Below are 16,499 nucleotides of genomic sequence, written 5' to 3'. Positions count from 1 at the left end.
GAGGTGGTACATTGAGAAAGCGTATCGATGCCTGCGATCGATCACTACTGTTCGTCGCTCCCGAGTTTCCACCGCAGGTTTAATATCGCCGAGTTATCTGGATAATTTAAAAGCAGCTCCTTAGTGAATATTTTTTTTTACCAACATATTTTTATTTCAACTCTGTGTACTCGAAATTCTTTTTTCTCATCTCGTTGAAGTTAACGAATCGCATTAAAACATTTTGAAATACATTGATTTAAGTAACAGACTTTTTAATATTAATAATTTATTGTAAAATATTTATTGCGATTAAAAAAAAAAAAAAGAAAAATGTAGAAGAGGAATTTAAAACTTTTTACTCAACGTTTTTAATTTTCATTCTTTCTATCTTCCACGGGAATGGAAAATCTACGTTCTTCTAAGTTTTGCATTTATTACTGGACGAAAATAAAAAGGAATAAAATAAAATGTACAGTTACGAAATTCAACTTTTTACTACATCGTAACATCTAGCCGAAGGTATTAACATAAAATCTTCGTTGTATGCGTATAAATTTGCAACAATTTGCTAATTTTTTTTCCCAACGCAAACAGTGATTAGTTCCGTTCTGCCTGCGACGTATATGCAGAAGTGTCGTAAACTTTACCACTGTGCCGAGTTCATCTCGCCGGACTGTCCCCGTCTCACTCCGTTTCTTCACGTTGCGTTGCATCCGGTTTTCTCCCGGTTCTCTCTCCGCGGTCGCTTTAATTGCGCGTCTTCCTTCTTTCACTCAATTATCCTCCTGAAATCAACGCGGCTGGCCGTGTCGCAGGGGGCTCGAACAATGTTCCTCAAAACTAGGTGAACCACTTTTACGCCGCGATCGGATCGCGCCATGGGATCTTTCCGGCTATTCGCCCGCGCGAATTATTCCGCCGCGGCTAACAAATGCGAGGTAGAACGAACGATAATCCTGGAATATAAGAAGTCACTTTCGTGTAACGCGATTGAAAGGTCATTGGATATTCTCAGCGGCCCATTCGCGCTAGATTATTCCGTTGCGGATAAAAACGGCGGAATAAAAAGAATTAAAAAAGAAAAAAAAAACACGACGAGTCCAGATATAGATGAATGATCGAGCATAGAGGAAGCACTTTAACGCGACGCGATGAAAACGCAATGGATCTTTACGATCTATTCGCCTCTGCGAATTATTCTGTCGCGAATAACGAGACGGAATACAAAGCGGAGGTCGTAAAGCTTCCTGTCGAATGACAGAATTATCGTTATTCCTTTCCACTGAAAAACTGATAAAAGTGAAATCTTTTAAATACTCATGTATGCACCATTACGAGGAATCTATCATAAAATATTCCTGTTTTGCGACGTTTAACTTTGCGGATGAAATAAATATAAGAAGTTGTCTCGCTATAAAAATAACAAAAAAAAAAAAGAAAAAAGAAAAATAAAAAGAAGAAGTTGTCTCCGATCGCCGACTATATTTATTTTCGCTCCGCGAAGAAGAAGGAAAAAAAACCCACGAAGATTACGCAATTATTAAAAGATTCGGCTGCTAAAAAGGTGCAAGAAGCGCGATATCGCAAGCGAATACGTTAAATGTCTCCATCTATCATTCTCTCGCTTTTAAAAATATCTTTTTATCAGCTATCTGTGCGGCGTATCGATAAAAGTTGAAATCGAGAAAAAGTAAGAACTCTGTTATTATCGGCGTAACAATGCGTTCCCGAGCTTTCCTCCTGCCAGTTTACGAAGCTGCCTGGTGCTGCGAAATCACGCCGTTGCGACATGACGGATTAGATAAATCGGAATCGGAGGGCGAAAAAGAAAGAAGGCCGCGAGAAAATTACAACGCCGCGCGATCGATTGTCGTCGTTCTTTCCCGTTATCACGCATTATCAGCGCGTCTTCGCAGCCGGCACGCCAGGTAACCCAATTTCATATCAACGCGCGCGTGTACCTGTTACGCGATTCGCGTGTCTATGTGCCGTGCGACACGCACGCATTAACTCGCCGTACGGGCGTAAAGCAATCCGCGGCGATTTCGACTTCACGAAGAGATTTCGAGCGAGTCCAAGTTTCCCCAAACGTTGAAAAAAAAAAAGAAAAACCCTTGCGAAACGTAACTGCGTAACTGCGCTCCTTGAATTAACAAAAGCCCGAAACGACGCCTCGATGCATCGTCGAAGATGCTCTTCGAACTCGGAAAAAGAAAATTCGGGACACGCTTGTGCACCGTGATGCCCCCGATTCAATTAATTTATCCCTTTCTTAGAATCGATTCCGGAGAACAGACGGGGAATTAATTCAACTAAGATTAATTGAATTACCCCCAGGTAGCGAGCTTTATACGGCAACTTCGAAATTCCCAATTGGTCCCGCGATAGCAAACGGCGCGGGCTCGAAGGTGAAATTTCAGGGGATCCGATTGAAACGAATGAGCCGGCGTCTCGAAAAAAAAAGTTTTTCCCGAAAGTCTCGCGGGGGGTTTCGAACGCCGGCGCGGACGCGGTTGTGATTTCTCGCAATAATCGATCATGCACAGGTGAAACAGCACGCGCGCGTACGTACGGCGCGAGTGTAGATAGAGGTCGGCGAAGTAAGTGCGTCAGGTGCGCTCGCATACATTCACAAAACGTGCGTTACCTGCGAGCCGCTCGCAGGTGCGTCCGCGTCGAGGGCCCTCGAAGAAGGATAGCCGGAGAAACGGCAGATGGTGGCGAGCGTGAACAGTGAGACGTAAAAGGGATGACGAAGGGCGCGGAGATATCGCGGAAAAGAAACGGAGTTTCGAAGGCGAGGAGTCAGCTCGGGTAGGAATAAATATATTTATTAACGTTCTATTTGCGCGATAAAATATGAAGAAAGATCGGAAAGGTCAACATTTACGTTCTCAGCCTTTTCAAGTAATCGTAAGCTGAGGAAACTGAAAAATAAAAAAAAAAAAAAAACGGGAGTGGTAGATGGGATAATTTTCAAAGGTGGGAATTAAAATTTTTGTATAAACGAGAGGAGGCAGTTATGCGCCCGGAGATCACGCTTAAGTTAATTTCGGTTCATTTCAAAGGGATTTTCGTCAAGTAGCTGTAGGTGTCGATAAGGGTATATTCCGTAGGCAATTAATTACGAGGATAATAAGATCCCAGGTGTCGTGGAGATTTTCTAGCTGTTCTTCGAGCGTGCGAGCGAGCGGATGAAAGGCAACGACGAGCGTCGAAACGAGCGCAAGTAGCAGGGGAAGGAGAGCCATGAGAATGAGGGGGAGAGAGAGAAGGCGGCAGAAGGCGCGAGCTTAAAGTTTCCCCGTTATCGGCGCAACGTCTAAGCAACTGATAAAAGACCGTGTTCCTACGGACAGATAACGGTCGGAATGGCCCGGTATAAAGAGTCATAGATAGAAGCAGATAAAGCACGGTCCACGGAACAGGTGAATGTCGCGACGTGGGCAGACCAACGCCCGAAGCGTCGCGCTCGAGGCGCGTGCCGAAACCGATCCCGTTTCTGGACCCGCGGACATTTCGCTCTTTCCGCCGCGTCTTTCTTTTCTTTTTTTTTTTTCTTTCCCGCACGGTCCCGATTTCGCGGCGTCCGAAGTCCGATCAGCCGCGACCGTTATCGCCGGCTGTGATACGCGAAAAGTGGATTCCTGGTTTTCTTGTGTTCCCGCGCCTCGCGCTACGAAACTTCCGGAAGTAACGTCGCCCTAACTGCGATCCTTTTTTCTCTTCCCGCTCCCGCCGCTCTCCCCGTTCTTCCCTTTGCCGCTTCCGTTTATCTCCCCGCGCCGCGCCCCACATCGATCTTCTTCCCCTTTCTATTCCGTACATCCCTTTTTCCCCTTTCCCCCCTTCGTCGCCTTCGTCCCTTCGTTCGTCTTATCCCTCTCATCTCCTTCTCGTTTCCGCCACCCGCGCGCTTCGCCGCCCCCGCGGCGTGTAGAAAACCCTTGTACCTACCTATCTTGTCTCTCTTTCTCTTCCTTTCTTTCTCTCTCTCTCTCTCTATCTCTGTCTCTTTCTTTTTTTTTCTTTCTCTCTTCCTCTCTATCTCTTTCTCTGTCTTTCCTTTTCGCACTCGCGCGAATATCGTCGGTACATAAAACCTCTTGGAGATATCTTCTCTCAGCGGCCGTGGCGGAAAAAGAAACCCAATATTTCATGGAGACAGATCGTTATTGGGGCGTGCACTACAGGTACTGTCCCGCTCTCCGCGGATCGATCTCTCCTAGCGAAGGAAACGGTACAACGGGGATGACTATCGCGGCAAGAAAAAGAAAAAAAAAAAAAAAAAGCCGGAGGAAAGGAGAGGGAAGGGAATCACGCGTCGTCTCTTAGGGTCGTCGTCGTTGCCGATGACTTTTCGATGAATCCGTCGACGCGGAGAGAAAAGCCACTCGGGAAAAGAGAAAAATAAAAGGCAGCAGCATCAATCGATCTTTCCTGTTTCTGTTGCAGCGGCGGCATGGCCGGGCAGCATTACTGCCTGCGCTGGGACAACTACCAGTCGAATGTAACGTCGGTGTTCCACCAACTCCTGCAGACGGAGGCCTTCGTCGACGTCACCCTGGCGTGCAACGAGGCCTCGTTAAAGGCGCACAAGGTAGGTCGGTGTAAGCGACAAAGAAAGAGAGACAGTGATCGATAACGCGACCGCGATCGACAACGCTCGCGGAATCGAACGTCGGACCTCGATCTCAAGAGGAAACGAGATACTAGCGCCTGATGACAAATTCATTTCAGCAACGTGTTACTTATAAAAAAAAAAAAAAAAAAAAAAAAAAAAAAAAAAAGACATATAACAGAACGGCCGAACTAAATTTTAAGCAAAAATGAATTAAAGGACTATCCAGTTTTGTACGGTAAAGTTTATTCAGTAAAAATATCAATACATATCGTTAATTTCAAGCATCGCCTAGTAGCTCCGTGCTTCTCGCACCTACGTTCTGATTGTTCAAAGTCATCGTGCGAAACGTAACACGTACAGCGGATACCCGCGGCCGCGATCCAGTGTCGATCTCCAGCGATTATTCGTACTTGCGACATTTTGCACGCCGTCGAAATAATTTCCACTCGCGGGTGCATCCCCGACTACTAGTGCACGCTTTCTGATTCTCGATAGCTAATCGAGTTACCGATGTTCGGCTTGAAACGCGTAGGAAACTCGCGCGCACGAAACGCTTGGCAGTCCCGGCGCGTTTTCGAAAAGCAAAATGGAAAACGATCTCGCGATGCACGTGCGGGGCGTCCTTTGCCCCGCTGCCCTCGCACGTCGTGATTTAATCGGGATCGCCGAACGTGCGTTTACATATCTAAAAGTGCTTCTTCCGCGTGTCAAGGTGGTGCTCTCGGCATGCAGCTCCTACTTCCAGAAGCTCCTGCTGTCGAACCCCTGCAAGCACCCGACGATCATCATGCCGCAGGACGTCGGCTTCAACGACCTCAAGTTCATCATCGAGTTCGTCTACCGCGGCGAGATTGAAGTTTCACAGGCAGAGCTTCAGGTGAGTGAGCGAGAAATAAGGTCGAGCCGGCGTCGCGAGCGCGACGATTTCTCTCCCTCGGCGCGGGTCAGCCTCGAGAGACGGAATCCGACGTGGCTTTTAAGCGACGATGAGCCAAAACGCGACCGTACTCGATAACCCGAGAAAGCGTCGCGCTGATGCGAAGCTGTATAATCACGAGTAAGCTTCTTTATCCCGCATTTGAGCTAGCGAGCCGCTCTCGTAGCTGGTTTTCATTTTAGAATGCCGATACCTTTATCGATTTGCTGATCAGCGGGACGATGTATTCTCGCCCTCGTGCCTTTTAAGTATTTCAAAAGTACCGAACGGTCTGCTTTTAAGAGCGCGACGTGGAAATCATTCTGGGAAGCGGGTTTTTAATGACGCCCGGTGTCACGTGTCGTTGCCGTTACGATGCCGTCCAAGCTCAGAACGAAGCATAGCGATGCCAATGGTCACAGTTCGTAATCATTTCGAAGTGGTACCGACCGTGACTCGGTTGACGCTTCTTCGTTGCCTCCGTTGTGCATCGAAAATGCCGATGCGTTCCCCGATTTTCGTACGCGCATGTTAAATCACGATATTAAATAACGACGAGCGCGATCGTTTCGTTTTATCTTATCGCGCTTACGTGCTATTACGACGCATTGTGTGTTTTATGCCGCGACTTTTCGTCAAATCGATAGCGATTTCGTACGAAACCCGAGATGATGATGCGAGGGCCTTATCTATCGAGAGCTCGACGAAAAAAAGAATCTCCGTTGAATCCGATGACCCGAGGACGATTCGTATCTCGCAAATCAGTCTCTTCATAATCGCGATTATCTCCGCCGGATTCTTTTATCTCTCTGCGCCTTCGCCGCGCAATTTCCGCAGAGATGAAACTCCGTTTCATTTCGATACCGCCGCTCGCGTACATCAGCGTGCTCGAAACGGCGAGAAAGTACACCTACATCGGTGGTTCCTTCTCTCTCTTTTTATTTTTTTTTATTTCTTTTTTTTTTACACGACTCCGAGCGCCTTTAATCCTAGCTGAGGCTTTTTTTTAGCGCGCCTCTGGAATTCGTACAGCGGTGAAAGAAATGCCGAGGATACTTTCTCGCCGGAAACCATCCGTAGCTACCACCTAAGTCTTTTTTTTTTCCCCCTTCTCCCAGGACCTGTAAACATTTTCGAAAGCACTCGATTAGCTCCGACTATGTATTTACTCGAACTCTAAATAAGACGAATTGACGGTCGAAACCTAGTAATGCTGCCTGGGTACGTTGCGTTCTTTCGAAGCGGGATACGTGTTTCCGGTAACGGATATATTAGCGACGTTCGATACTCTTACGCGCCGAGAAAAGCCAGCGCGTTTCAACAGTTAGCTACGATCGTGCCGTTACCGGCCGCGGGAGCTATTTGACCGTTACCACCGCGTCATTTCCTGTTTTCGCTGGATCCGGAACGCGAGGAACGGGCGAGGGTTTTACCGACCGAAGCGCGCGCGCTTTAGGAACCGACTTGACGTTGGCAACAGTCGACGTCGGCTATCGACGGAACTTTAGCTCGCGCGCCCGCCGCGGCGTCGCGCTGCGAACGTCCAGTGCGCGGTTCGAAATGTCCGCTCTGGCCGTGGGCCGGCCGGCCGGCACGCATGGCTCGGCTTTTCGCGGAGTCTCGGCGATATCGCGCCCGCCGTCCGGCCTTTATCGTCGCGCGACGCGCGCGCCCGAAAAAAAACTTTTCTCCCCCGCGATCGCGCCCGCCGCGAACGCCGCGTACGAGTTTATTGTGCGTGCACGTGCACCGTGGTGTCTCCTGAGTGTCGTCGAATGATCCAGATTTTCCGCGGAAAGCAGGGGGGGGAGGCCCAACGCCAGGTATATCGCCGCACACACGGATAAGATAAGAAGGCTCGCTGATTGCCGGCCTGCCCCGAGGATGTCTCGTCAGCGATAAGAGGTACAGCTGCTCTCGTCTTTTAGCCTTTTGTTCCGCTCCCTTGCATCTCGAAATTACGCCGCTTTCGCCCGGCGCACGTCGGCCGAAATCCAACCCGATTTATTCGCGGCGAGAACGCGTACGCGCGCGTCCGTTGACCGTTGCAGTCGTTTCGGACTGACGCGAGGCTCGCGCTGCTTATCGCCGCCGTAAGAATGCGAGCCGCATATATTTTATCGCCGCCAGGAAATGCAGGCGACGGAGCGGCAGTAATTTTATCAACGATCGCGACGTAAATTGTCCGTATTAAATTCTGCTGCGTACGAGCACTTGTTCGGACTAATTGCGCCGAGAATGTTATTGAAAATATCGGCTGTAATTGCACGTGAAGCGTCGTTTAGATTCCGGAATTTTGCGGAAATAATTGCGACGACGGTGGACCGGCGACGCGCGTGTATTCTTGCGCCTCTGTTTCGACCGATCTCGCGAGAATTTATTTGCTCGATTAATAAATTAGTTTTGTACAATCGTTCCGCGGGCCGTCAATAATTTCCCAAACGTTGCGGGACGCAATCGCCGTCGCGTTGTACCGTTTCATTCAAAGCTGGCCACCGCGTGGAATTTATTTCGCGAGTTATCCGCGTTGCCGGGGCTCGTTTCTGACTCGATTGTTTGAATTAACATTACGCCCGTGTGAAGCGCAGGAATTTTTGTCGAATAATTTATCGCGCCTCAGAACGGCATTGTAATTTACTCGTTAAAACAAATTCTATACAACCGGCCGGCAGTTTCTTTTTTTTTATTTTATTATTATTATTTTTTTTATCTCATTTTATATTTTATTACAAATCAAATGGAATGAGAAACAAATGTGAATTATAACATATATTTTGCGATACAATGGCGGCATAAAAATATAACAAACATACATTTATGCATCGCTTACAAAAATTATCGAAATGAAAATAAATTCATATTCTGCTTGCGGTTGGCCCCGATTAAAAATAATCTGTATTCTCAGCTAGCTTCAATTCTCGGGCTTTCTCTTCTCTGATCTCTCTCTCCCTCTCTCTCTTTCTCTTTTCATCGTCGTTAATTATAATTGTTAATTTTGGAAGAATGCACCGAGAGGAAAAGAAAAATGCTTGCGGGTTCAAAAGTGTATAACTGTGTATTTTCTTCTGGGCTCCTTTTCGCCGCCGAGCCGCGGAGATCGAGCCGGATGTAGAAAACACGGTCACGGCGACTTATCGTAGAGATTATTTTCGCCGTGGTTTTCGCGTGAAACGCAGGGGGATACCTCGGCCGGCTATTTGAGATCGCGCACGAGACGCGGCCGGACGACGAACCTGATGCCTCGTCGTGTGTTTCGGGTGCCAAATTTAAATCTTTCTAACCAACAAGCACGGTCCCTCCCTTCCCTCCTTCTTCGGCGCGTTGGCGTCGCTCGGCGTCTCGCGGATTGATCGAAGTAAAACCGAAAGGTAACCCTCGAGCGTAACTATCAGCGTTCTTTACTGCGACATTCATTTTTATTGAATTAACTCGCCGATGAAGGACAAACGCGGTTTGTATCGGTGCCTTCTTGCAACCCCGTCGGGGTTGAAGCGAAGAGCGTCTGAGAAGAGCGAGGTCCCCACGCATGACAAACAGACCGTAACTTCAGAATTTGTCAACTGGAACTTAGTTCTCGACACTAGAACGACCGACAACCCTGCCGACATACGACGGAATTCGAATTTCCTGCTTTATTTAAATTGCGGAAATTATTACGGTGTAATTTTTAAATTTTTTTTTTCTTTCCTTTTCTTTTCTTTTTTTTTTGGAAATTTACATTGCGACTCGTCGAATTAAAAGAATAATTATACACGCCAATTTATTTTAAGTTATTTTAATTTTGAAATTCGATACGCAGGATATCTCGTAAGTACGCTAAATAACGTCGGTCGGGTCCAGCGTCAAGTGCCACCTTTTTAATTCCCCATCGTGGAAATCTTCAATCTCCCGGGGGAGGCAACGGGGAGAGGGGGGGGGAGGGAGGATTCAATTTTCATTTCTGATTCGCGCGGTATAAAAAATGTAAATGGGGCCACATTGATAGGATAAACGTCGGATTCTCCCGGTGCAATTTTACGTTCGGCGGAATAATATAAACGAGCCGAGGCCAGCGTCGCGGACGGGAATTCGAGATCGAGGAAGGAACCTATTTCGCTTTTTCACGGGCGCGCGCGATTGTTTGTCGCCCCGGCGTTCCGGCTCCTCTCCTCCTTCATCCGCGTGGGCTCTCTCTTTTTCATTCTCGGCGCGGACCTAGCAGACTGTTTGAACCCGGGTGCCGGGTGATTGAATATTTGCGTCCCGCTGTCGCGCTTCCCTCGGTACCTGCGCGCGGGCGAAAACACACCGCCGGCCCGCGGTCGCGAAGGATAGCCCCCCCGACACCGGCTCTCTCGTCATTTCGCCGTTTTTACCTCCCTTTTCGCCCCGCTCCGTCAAGCGGGACGTGCCGGCACGCAACGATGCTCGCGCCCGTGATTGGTGCCCCTCGTCGAGGTGCTTACTCGACCCGAAGCCCGAAGCCGCGTATCTTGCTCCCAGGATTCGCTCCCGGCGCAATTTCGGCCTGCCCGCCAGCCAGCGACACAAACCGATCGCATCTACGCGGTGTCCCTAAAGGAACGACGTATTTATAATATATGTATATATATTTGGAATTTTTATCGGTAACGTTTTACTCCACGACGACTCGGCGGTCGACCGAAAATGCAACAATGCAAATTTATCCGTAAAATAAACTGCCGAAGTGCCGTCTTCCATATGTATATATAAATATCATTTGGAAAAAATTTGAAACGATACGAGGTAATGAAATATTTATTTATTTGTTCGAGATACAAAAAGTTGACGCTTTCCGTGTCGTCGTTTTTTTCTTTTTTTTTTTTTTTTTTGTTACATGGAATTTTAATGGAAAGGTTTATAATAAGTAGACGTGTTAATCGAGAGTTAACGATCTCGGTGGATTCTTTTTATAAAGGAAACTGAAGCGTTATGGTAGTTGTACATAATTTCGGGACACTCTATATACGAGACATTCTCAAGTCCTCATGCCGTACACTCGGATTAAATTGAACTCCCCTGCTCCGCATATACTTCCACTTTCTGGTGGCAATCTCGAGGCTCTTATTATTTTAACATTATTTTACATACATTTTTCTACGCGAAGACAAAAAAAAATTGCTCGCATGCAAAATATCCGCAGCTCCCAACGTTGTCTAATTTTTATAAAAACATCATCAGATCGTGCGATTTTTTATTCTTTTTTATTTGCACGCGATCCGTTTGTCGTTTTTAAAAATCGATGCGCGACTTTTCCGTGCGTAACCGATCGACGCTGAAATTAGCTTTCGTGGAAGTTTCACAATCCAAGAGGGCCGCGAATACATCTGACGTGCAAAAGAGCCGCTATTACGCTGGCGATCGCGACGCGAGATGCATTTCGCATTTCATTTTCGGAAGAAAGCCCGCGCAAATCGTCGGATCCGTCCCTCGCTGTCCTTGACACGGCAGAGAGACGACGACACGCGAAGAAAACGCGTATCTCCCGTGTGCATCGCGGCACACCGTGCGCACTTGTGTGCACAGCCGATGTACTGGGTGTTTATAAAGTCGGCCCGTAAATCCCATTCGCCTGCGAAGACCCAAAACGATTGATCCAGACCCGCGCGAGATAACGATTAAACATTTATTCGTTCTTTTCTTTCCTCATCTTAATCCGATATCACGCGGTGAAGCAAGTGATAGCATTCGTGATCGTCGATTTGAAAGAAACGGTCGCAGAGCCGTCCTCGCTCTCGATCGACGGTATCCTTTCTACGATCGTTCGAAAGAAATTCTCGCTACGCGAAACGGAGGATGAAGAGGAAAAGAGGAGCGTCATTGTTCTTACTCGAACCGATTTATTTTGGTCAGGCCGGATGAGGATCGGGTCGTCCCAGATACGTTACAGATCTCGGGAAAATGATCCGACGTCGACGCTCGTAGAGCATCATCCCTGCGAAAAAAGCCGATTAATTTTTAATTACGCGAAGGCCTTTTAGACTCCCGGAATAGAACGCGGTTGTACAATAAGCATCGTAATTAAGCCAAACAAGTAGACCTTACATTATTGTATTCCCCCGTCGTTTTATCGAACGAAGCCGGCGACTTATTGACAAAGATTGAATTTCTCGAGTATCTTAAATACACTTGAAGGCTCCTCCCGCAGCGAGTAACTGTAACCTTGACTTTCTGATTCTTTGAGTTTCATCGGTCGGCTTAATTTACATCGAAAAGCTAATAGGCATGGATCGGAAGAATGCAGTAATGCGCGAGATGAACATTAGAGCGAGATGAAGAGAGAGAGAGAGGAAGAGAGAGAGACGGGGAGTGACGGGGTGGAAAAAGGGTCGCGAAGGGATTTATCGAGTCGAAACTGTAGCGCGGTTTAACTCCCGAAATTCACAATGTGTCGCAGATATTGGCGGGGCCTGCTACGTGAGAGATAATCGATACAAGGGGGTAGCAACGCGACTACTGCGAGACGGTGTAGCTATATGTTTTAACTCCGCCGGATTTAATCAATAATCGTAACGTTAACTGATATCCACGCGACGCTCTTCGGCGAGATCGCCGAGCCATGTTTCCTCCTCATTTTCGCTCGCGTCCCAGGCCGACGTTATTAACACAAATTTTTGTTTGCCTGCCTGGAAACAGCGTAACAGAAGCTGGAATTGCGAAATCCATTATCTTAATTTTGTTTTGTCGTTTATCAACTGCATGTATTTTTTTTTTTTCTTTTTTTTCCCCGAGAAACACGCGGAGGTTCCTCTTGAACGATCGCCAAATAAATTTATTATTACTTTAAAAGCTGCAAATAACTATTTTTTTTCTTTTTTTTTTTTTTTAATAAAGAAAACTGTACGAACGTCCTCGTGCATTTTACCAAATTTATTAATCGGACAAACTAATTATTTCGATTGCTTTTAATTATTCCGATATGGTACTGAAATTGAAGAGAGAAATGATTAGCAAATATAATTAATTGAAAATGTTTTATTGAATTCGATATTTTGCATTTATCATATGTCGAAGTCACCAAAAATATGTGACGGTCGAAAAATCGCGAGATGTAATTCCGCGTTTTGCTTTCTGTGCATTAAATTCACAGTTTAGCTATTGATTAATTTTTCAGATTCAGACTTTCCGCACGTAATTCATTTACAATCTCACCCATTTTTTTTTTTTTTCTAATATTCTGCAAATGAAACACCGCTCATGATACTCCAATGCGCGTTCGTCAGTTACCCAGCGCTTAATGTTAACGTTTATCGTCGCGTCGTGACAAAAGCGTTCTTCGCGTGTCCGTCGTTCCAAATATTTCAGGGGGAGGGCCAAGAACCGAAAAGATCGGTATCGAGCTGCGCTTCTCCGTAACGCCAAATGCGTGAAAGGTCCAGAAACTGAGTTGCCCTTAGTTAAATTTAATCGTCTTCGTTGCGACGTGCGTCCGCGTTTCACCGCGTCGCTGCGCCGCGTGTCCGCGACACGCGGCCGCGAATATCCGCGGAACGGAACGGAACGCATTTTCCGTGCTGCTCCTTTTTTTTTTTTTTTTTTTTTTTTGCGGAATCGCCGTCTACCGCTAGCTGCTGCTGTTGTTGTTAATCGACGCCGCGAGTATTCTGCGACCGCTGCAGAATGCTTTCGTAGCGGGCGACATCGATCGGATGGCGGAACGTGCGCTTGGTCCAAAGCACCTCCGGCTTGTAGGCGAACCGGGCAGGTTATCCCGCGCGAGACAGGGCGACGAAACCGAAAAAGAAGAGAGGAAAACGGAGGGACCGGGGAGGCGGAAAGATAAAAGACGCGAAGGGAAAGAAATCACGGCGGGTTCGACGAGGCTTACTCGCGCGACTGTACCGGGTGTCTGCGTCTCGTCGCTGGTCCAGCCGCTGTCGGGAGGGAAGAGGAGAGGGACCAGGAGGGGAAGAGCCCCGCTTAAATCTCGGCCTACGAAAAAGAGACCCGTTGGCGAACGCGTTGTCATCGACGATGTTAAACGTAGAAACGCGCCTTCTCCCCCTTTAATCGACCGACATTCAAATTCTCTTGCGCGTACGCGTTTTTTTTTTTCCTCCCGTGCGTATGTTTGCGAGAATAAGAGTTAGGTTTGCAGAACTGCCTTTCCACCTTTGCTGAAGCGAACAAATACGGGATAGAAGAGAGAGAGAGAACAGGGAAGGATCAAAAAACGACCCGTGAGGTACCCGTGTCTTATAATAGATCCATTTATATCGCTCGCTTTCAAGCGGAGTACGCTTCATCCTTTCCCTTTCTCATTCCATTCTCGTCGCCGTGTATATACTCGCGACTGATAATTCCGCTCGCCACGAGGGTACCGGGCCGGTCGTTCTGTAGGTCGCGGAATGACTTCATGACCGTAGCCTCCTTATCTCCCTCCCCCGCGGTCAACCCGGCTAGAAGAAGGGTAGAAGAAGCGAAACGCAAGAGATGCGCGAGGGGGGGCGGACGGGGAGGAGGCAGGCCAAGTGCGAAGAAGTAACGGTGAAAGAGAAGCGATTCGGTGATCATCTCGCGCGTTTCCTCCGCCGACTGTACCCGCGGTTTCTGCAACGCGGCGTGCGCGCCCCGCGTTTGTATTGCGTGCGTGCGTGCGTGCGTGCTCGCGCGCGAGCGACGTCGTTGCACACGCGTGTGTGCGCGACGAGGGCGAGCGGAGGGCAGAGGAGGTGACGGGCGAGAAGGAGAGGGCCGCGCGAGAGCGGCTGGAGCCGCAGATTCCCTTTGTCCGCGCAAGCTCTGCAACAGCCCACGATTCCACGTCTTCCCTACCCCTCGCCCTCTCCCTCTCGCCACTGCTGTTGCTGCCGCCGCCGCCGCCGCTGCTGCTGCTGCTTCGCCGCTCTTCCACCCACCCATCTCCGCACCCCCTCCGGTCTATCCGCGCCTCCGCCTCCCCTTCTGGACCCACGACGCGATCGCATCTCCCTCGCGCGCGCTCCGCCGCATTTCTCTCTCGGTCCTTCCTCCTCGCTCTCGCCGCTCTGCCGAATCCGACCCTCTCGTACCTCCGACCTCTCTCTTTCTCTCTCCGCCACTCGATCGCTGCTGAGTCGAGTCAGCTCGGTACGCAGGGACGGCCCGAGGGAGGAATGATCCGAGGGCCCGTCAAGGGCGTGCGGAAGGGGTAATTCGATCGTCCCCGTATGTCCACCGGGCCGCTCCGGGGATTCGAATTATTAAACTACGCGATTCCCTCCCTCTTCCCGCACTCTCCCCCCCCGGCCCGGTCCCACCCCCGCCGGCCACCCCGTGCGTCTCGTGATACCGCGATTTAGCGTTGGATAACGGCCGCCGCCGATGCCCTCGCTGCGTTTGACGCGCGTTTGAAGATCCCTCAAAGGTCCGCCGGAAGGGACGGAGGGAGAATTCCGGCTTCGTAATCCATCTAACGCATATTTTTACACGTGTCCCCGAGACCTGCCGCGGGAATTCGAAACCGCGCCGGCCGAAAAGCGGCACGGGGCGGTATTCCTCCAGCCCCGGTGATCTCCGCGTTTCGCGTCTACGTGAAAATGTACCTTCGCGCGAGACATGAATTTTCAAGCCGCGCAAATTACCTCGGAGACTCGAGGCCTCTCCCGGCATTACAAATTAACGATCGTTATTACACGGATAAGTGAGGGACTTCCTCCGTCGTATCATTTCGCGGCGGCCTCTTCCAGCCCCGGGCATTCTAACGTCGTCGTCGTCTGATGTCGCGTTTTAACGTTCGCAAATCGAAAGCTCGCACAGCTGATCCGCTCGCAGCGGCTGAAACGTTAATTACACCCGCGTAATCGCCGAAGAAGACGCATTCGAATTCGACGCGTCGAAGTAATTATCGCTAAACATTCGGTTGCGTAAAGGCTCACGACTTGCGAAATATTTTATTACGTGGGATTAAATGCAATTATGCAGCGACGCGAAACTCGCCGTCTGCCGGCCGTTTCGACGCCGATCGCCGTTGACCGTGCGTGCGGTGCGTACGTGCGTTTACGAAGCGACCGCGCCGAGGAAACGCGTCTCGGGTCGAACGTGTCGAAGTAAACGATCGCTCGGTGCAGCGAAAAAAAAAAAAGAAAAAATATTCCACCCTCTTCCGCGCGCCCGTCGCTGGCAACTTTCACGAGCGCGCACGAAAAATCTCCGACGGGGAAAGTTTGTTTACAAACGGGCCACGAAAGGAGTGCACGAGCGGATTGCACCCGCTATAAGTTATAGGGATGTTGGGAACGTAAGATTGTTATGTCCGAACGTTTTACTATTTTATTTTATTTTTTATTATTTTTTTTTTAATACTTTAATACGGAGACTTCGTTACTTTAATTCTTAAACCGGTCAACCCTCGTAATCGAGTTTCGAAAAATTATTTCCACGTGTTACTTTGTTGGAGAAGATCATGAATGATATTTTATTTTAAGTGACATTATTTTTTTTTGTCTTTATTTCGAGTAATATAATTAATTAATAGGCGAGGGATCGATATTCCTTTATTAATTCCCGACTCGATTTTAGGCTAAGTAAGTCGGAGCTTGTTCAGCGCGCGGAGATATTCTCCGTCGATTCTGGGTGTTATTAAAGCGAGTCAAAGGCGATTCGCGCGTAGCCCGAGACGCGAAACACGCCGACGTGTCTGGTGTGAATGCGAATTAAACGGGGAGAGAGGATGGAGTCGCGGTATAAGAGGAAAGGGGATAGATTTCGATTCTGTTGCTTGTAACGAGAGACTGACGACGGCGTGCACGCCGCTACAAAGACTCGACTGGAAAAGTAGCTCGAATGCATTCAAATGCACTATAATAAATAATCTAGTAATAAATAGTATCTTGACTCAATAGATAAACGTATAAAAATCTCAATTATTTATTAACAAAATTAAGAAAAAAAAAAAAAAGGGAAAAAGAAAAGAATTATCGCGTCTAACTAGAAGTCGAACAAAAAAGTAAATTTTACTTCGCGAACGTAATAGGTTATTAATTAAAATTATTAAAC

General features: G+C 48.3%; 1 protein-coding gene across 2 annotated transcripts in view; it reads left to right on the top strand.

Moving 5' to 3' along the window:
* The window catches only part of LOC139105141 (pipsqueak), a 48,088-nt gene that overhangs the window by 14,422 nt on the left and 17,167 nt on the right, over positions 1 to 16,499 (top strand). Inside the window, exons 1-3 of one of the 2 annotated variants that reach the window (XM_070661202.1) lie at positions 4,012 to 4,175; positions 4,438 to 4,582; positions 5,319 to 5,483. In XM_070661202.1, the coding sequence (XP_070517303.1) occupies positions 4,141 to 4,175; positions 4,438 to 4,582; positions 5,319 to 5,483 (345 nt within the window). In that variant the 5' untranslated portion in view covers positions 4,012 to 4,140. Of the gene's footprint in view, positions 1 to 4,011; positions 4,176 to 4,437; positions 4,583 to 5,318; positions 5,484 to 16,499 lie in introns of those variants that run through there. The other variant, XM_070661117.1, reaches the window with a different exon arrangement.

This window comes from Cardiocondyla obscurior, linkage group LG01, assembly GCF_019399895.1.
Source record: "Cardiocondyla obscurior isolate alpha-2009 linkage group LG01, Cobs3.1, whole genome shotgun sequence".
In the NCBI taxonomy this organism is placed as follows: domain Eukaryota; kingdom Metazoa; phylum Arthropoda; class Insecta; order Hymenoptera; family Formicidae; genus Cardiocondyla; species Cardiocondyla obscurior.
The sequence above is the reverse complement of the archived record's forward strand: the minus strand, read 5'-3'. Positions and strand labels throughout refer to the sequence as shown.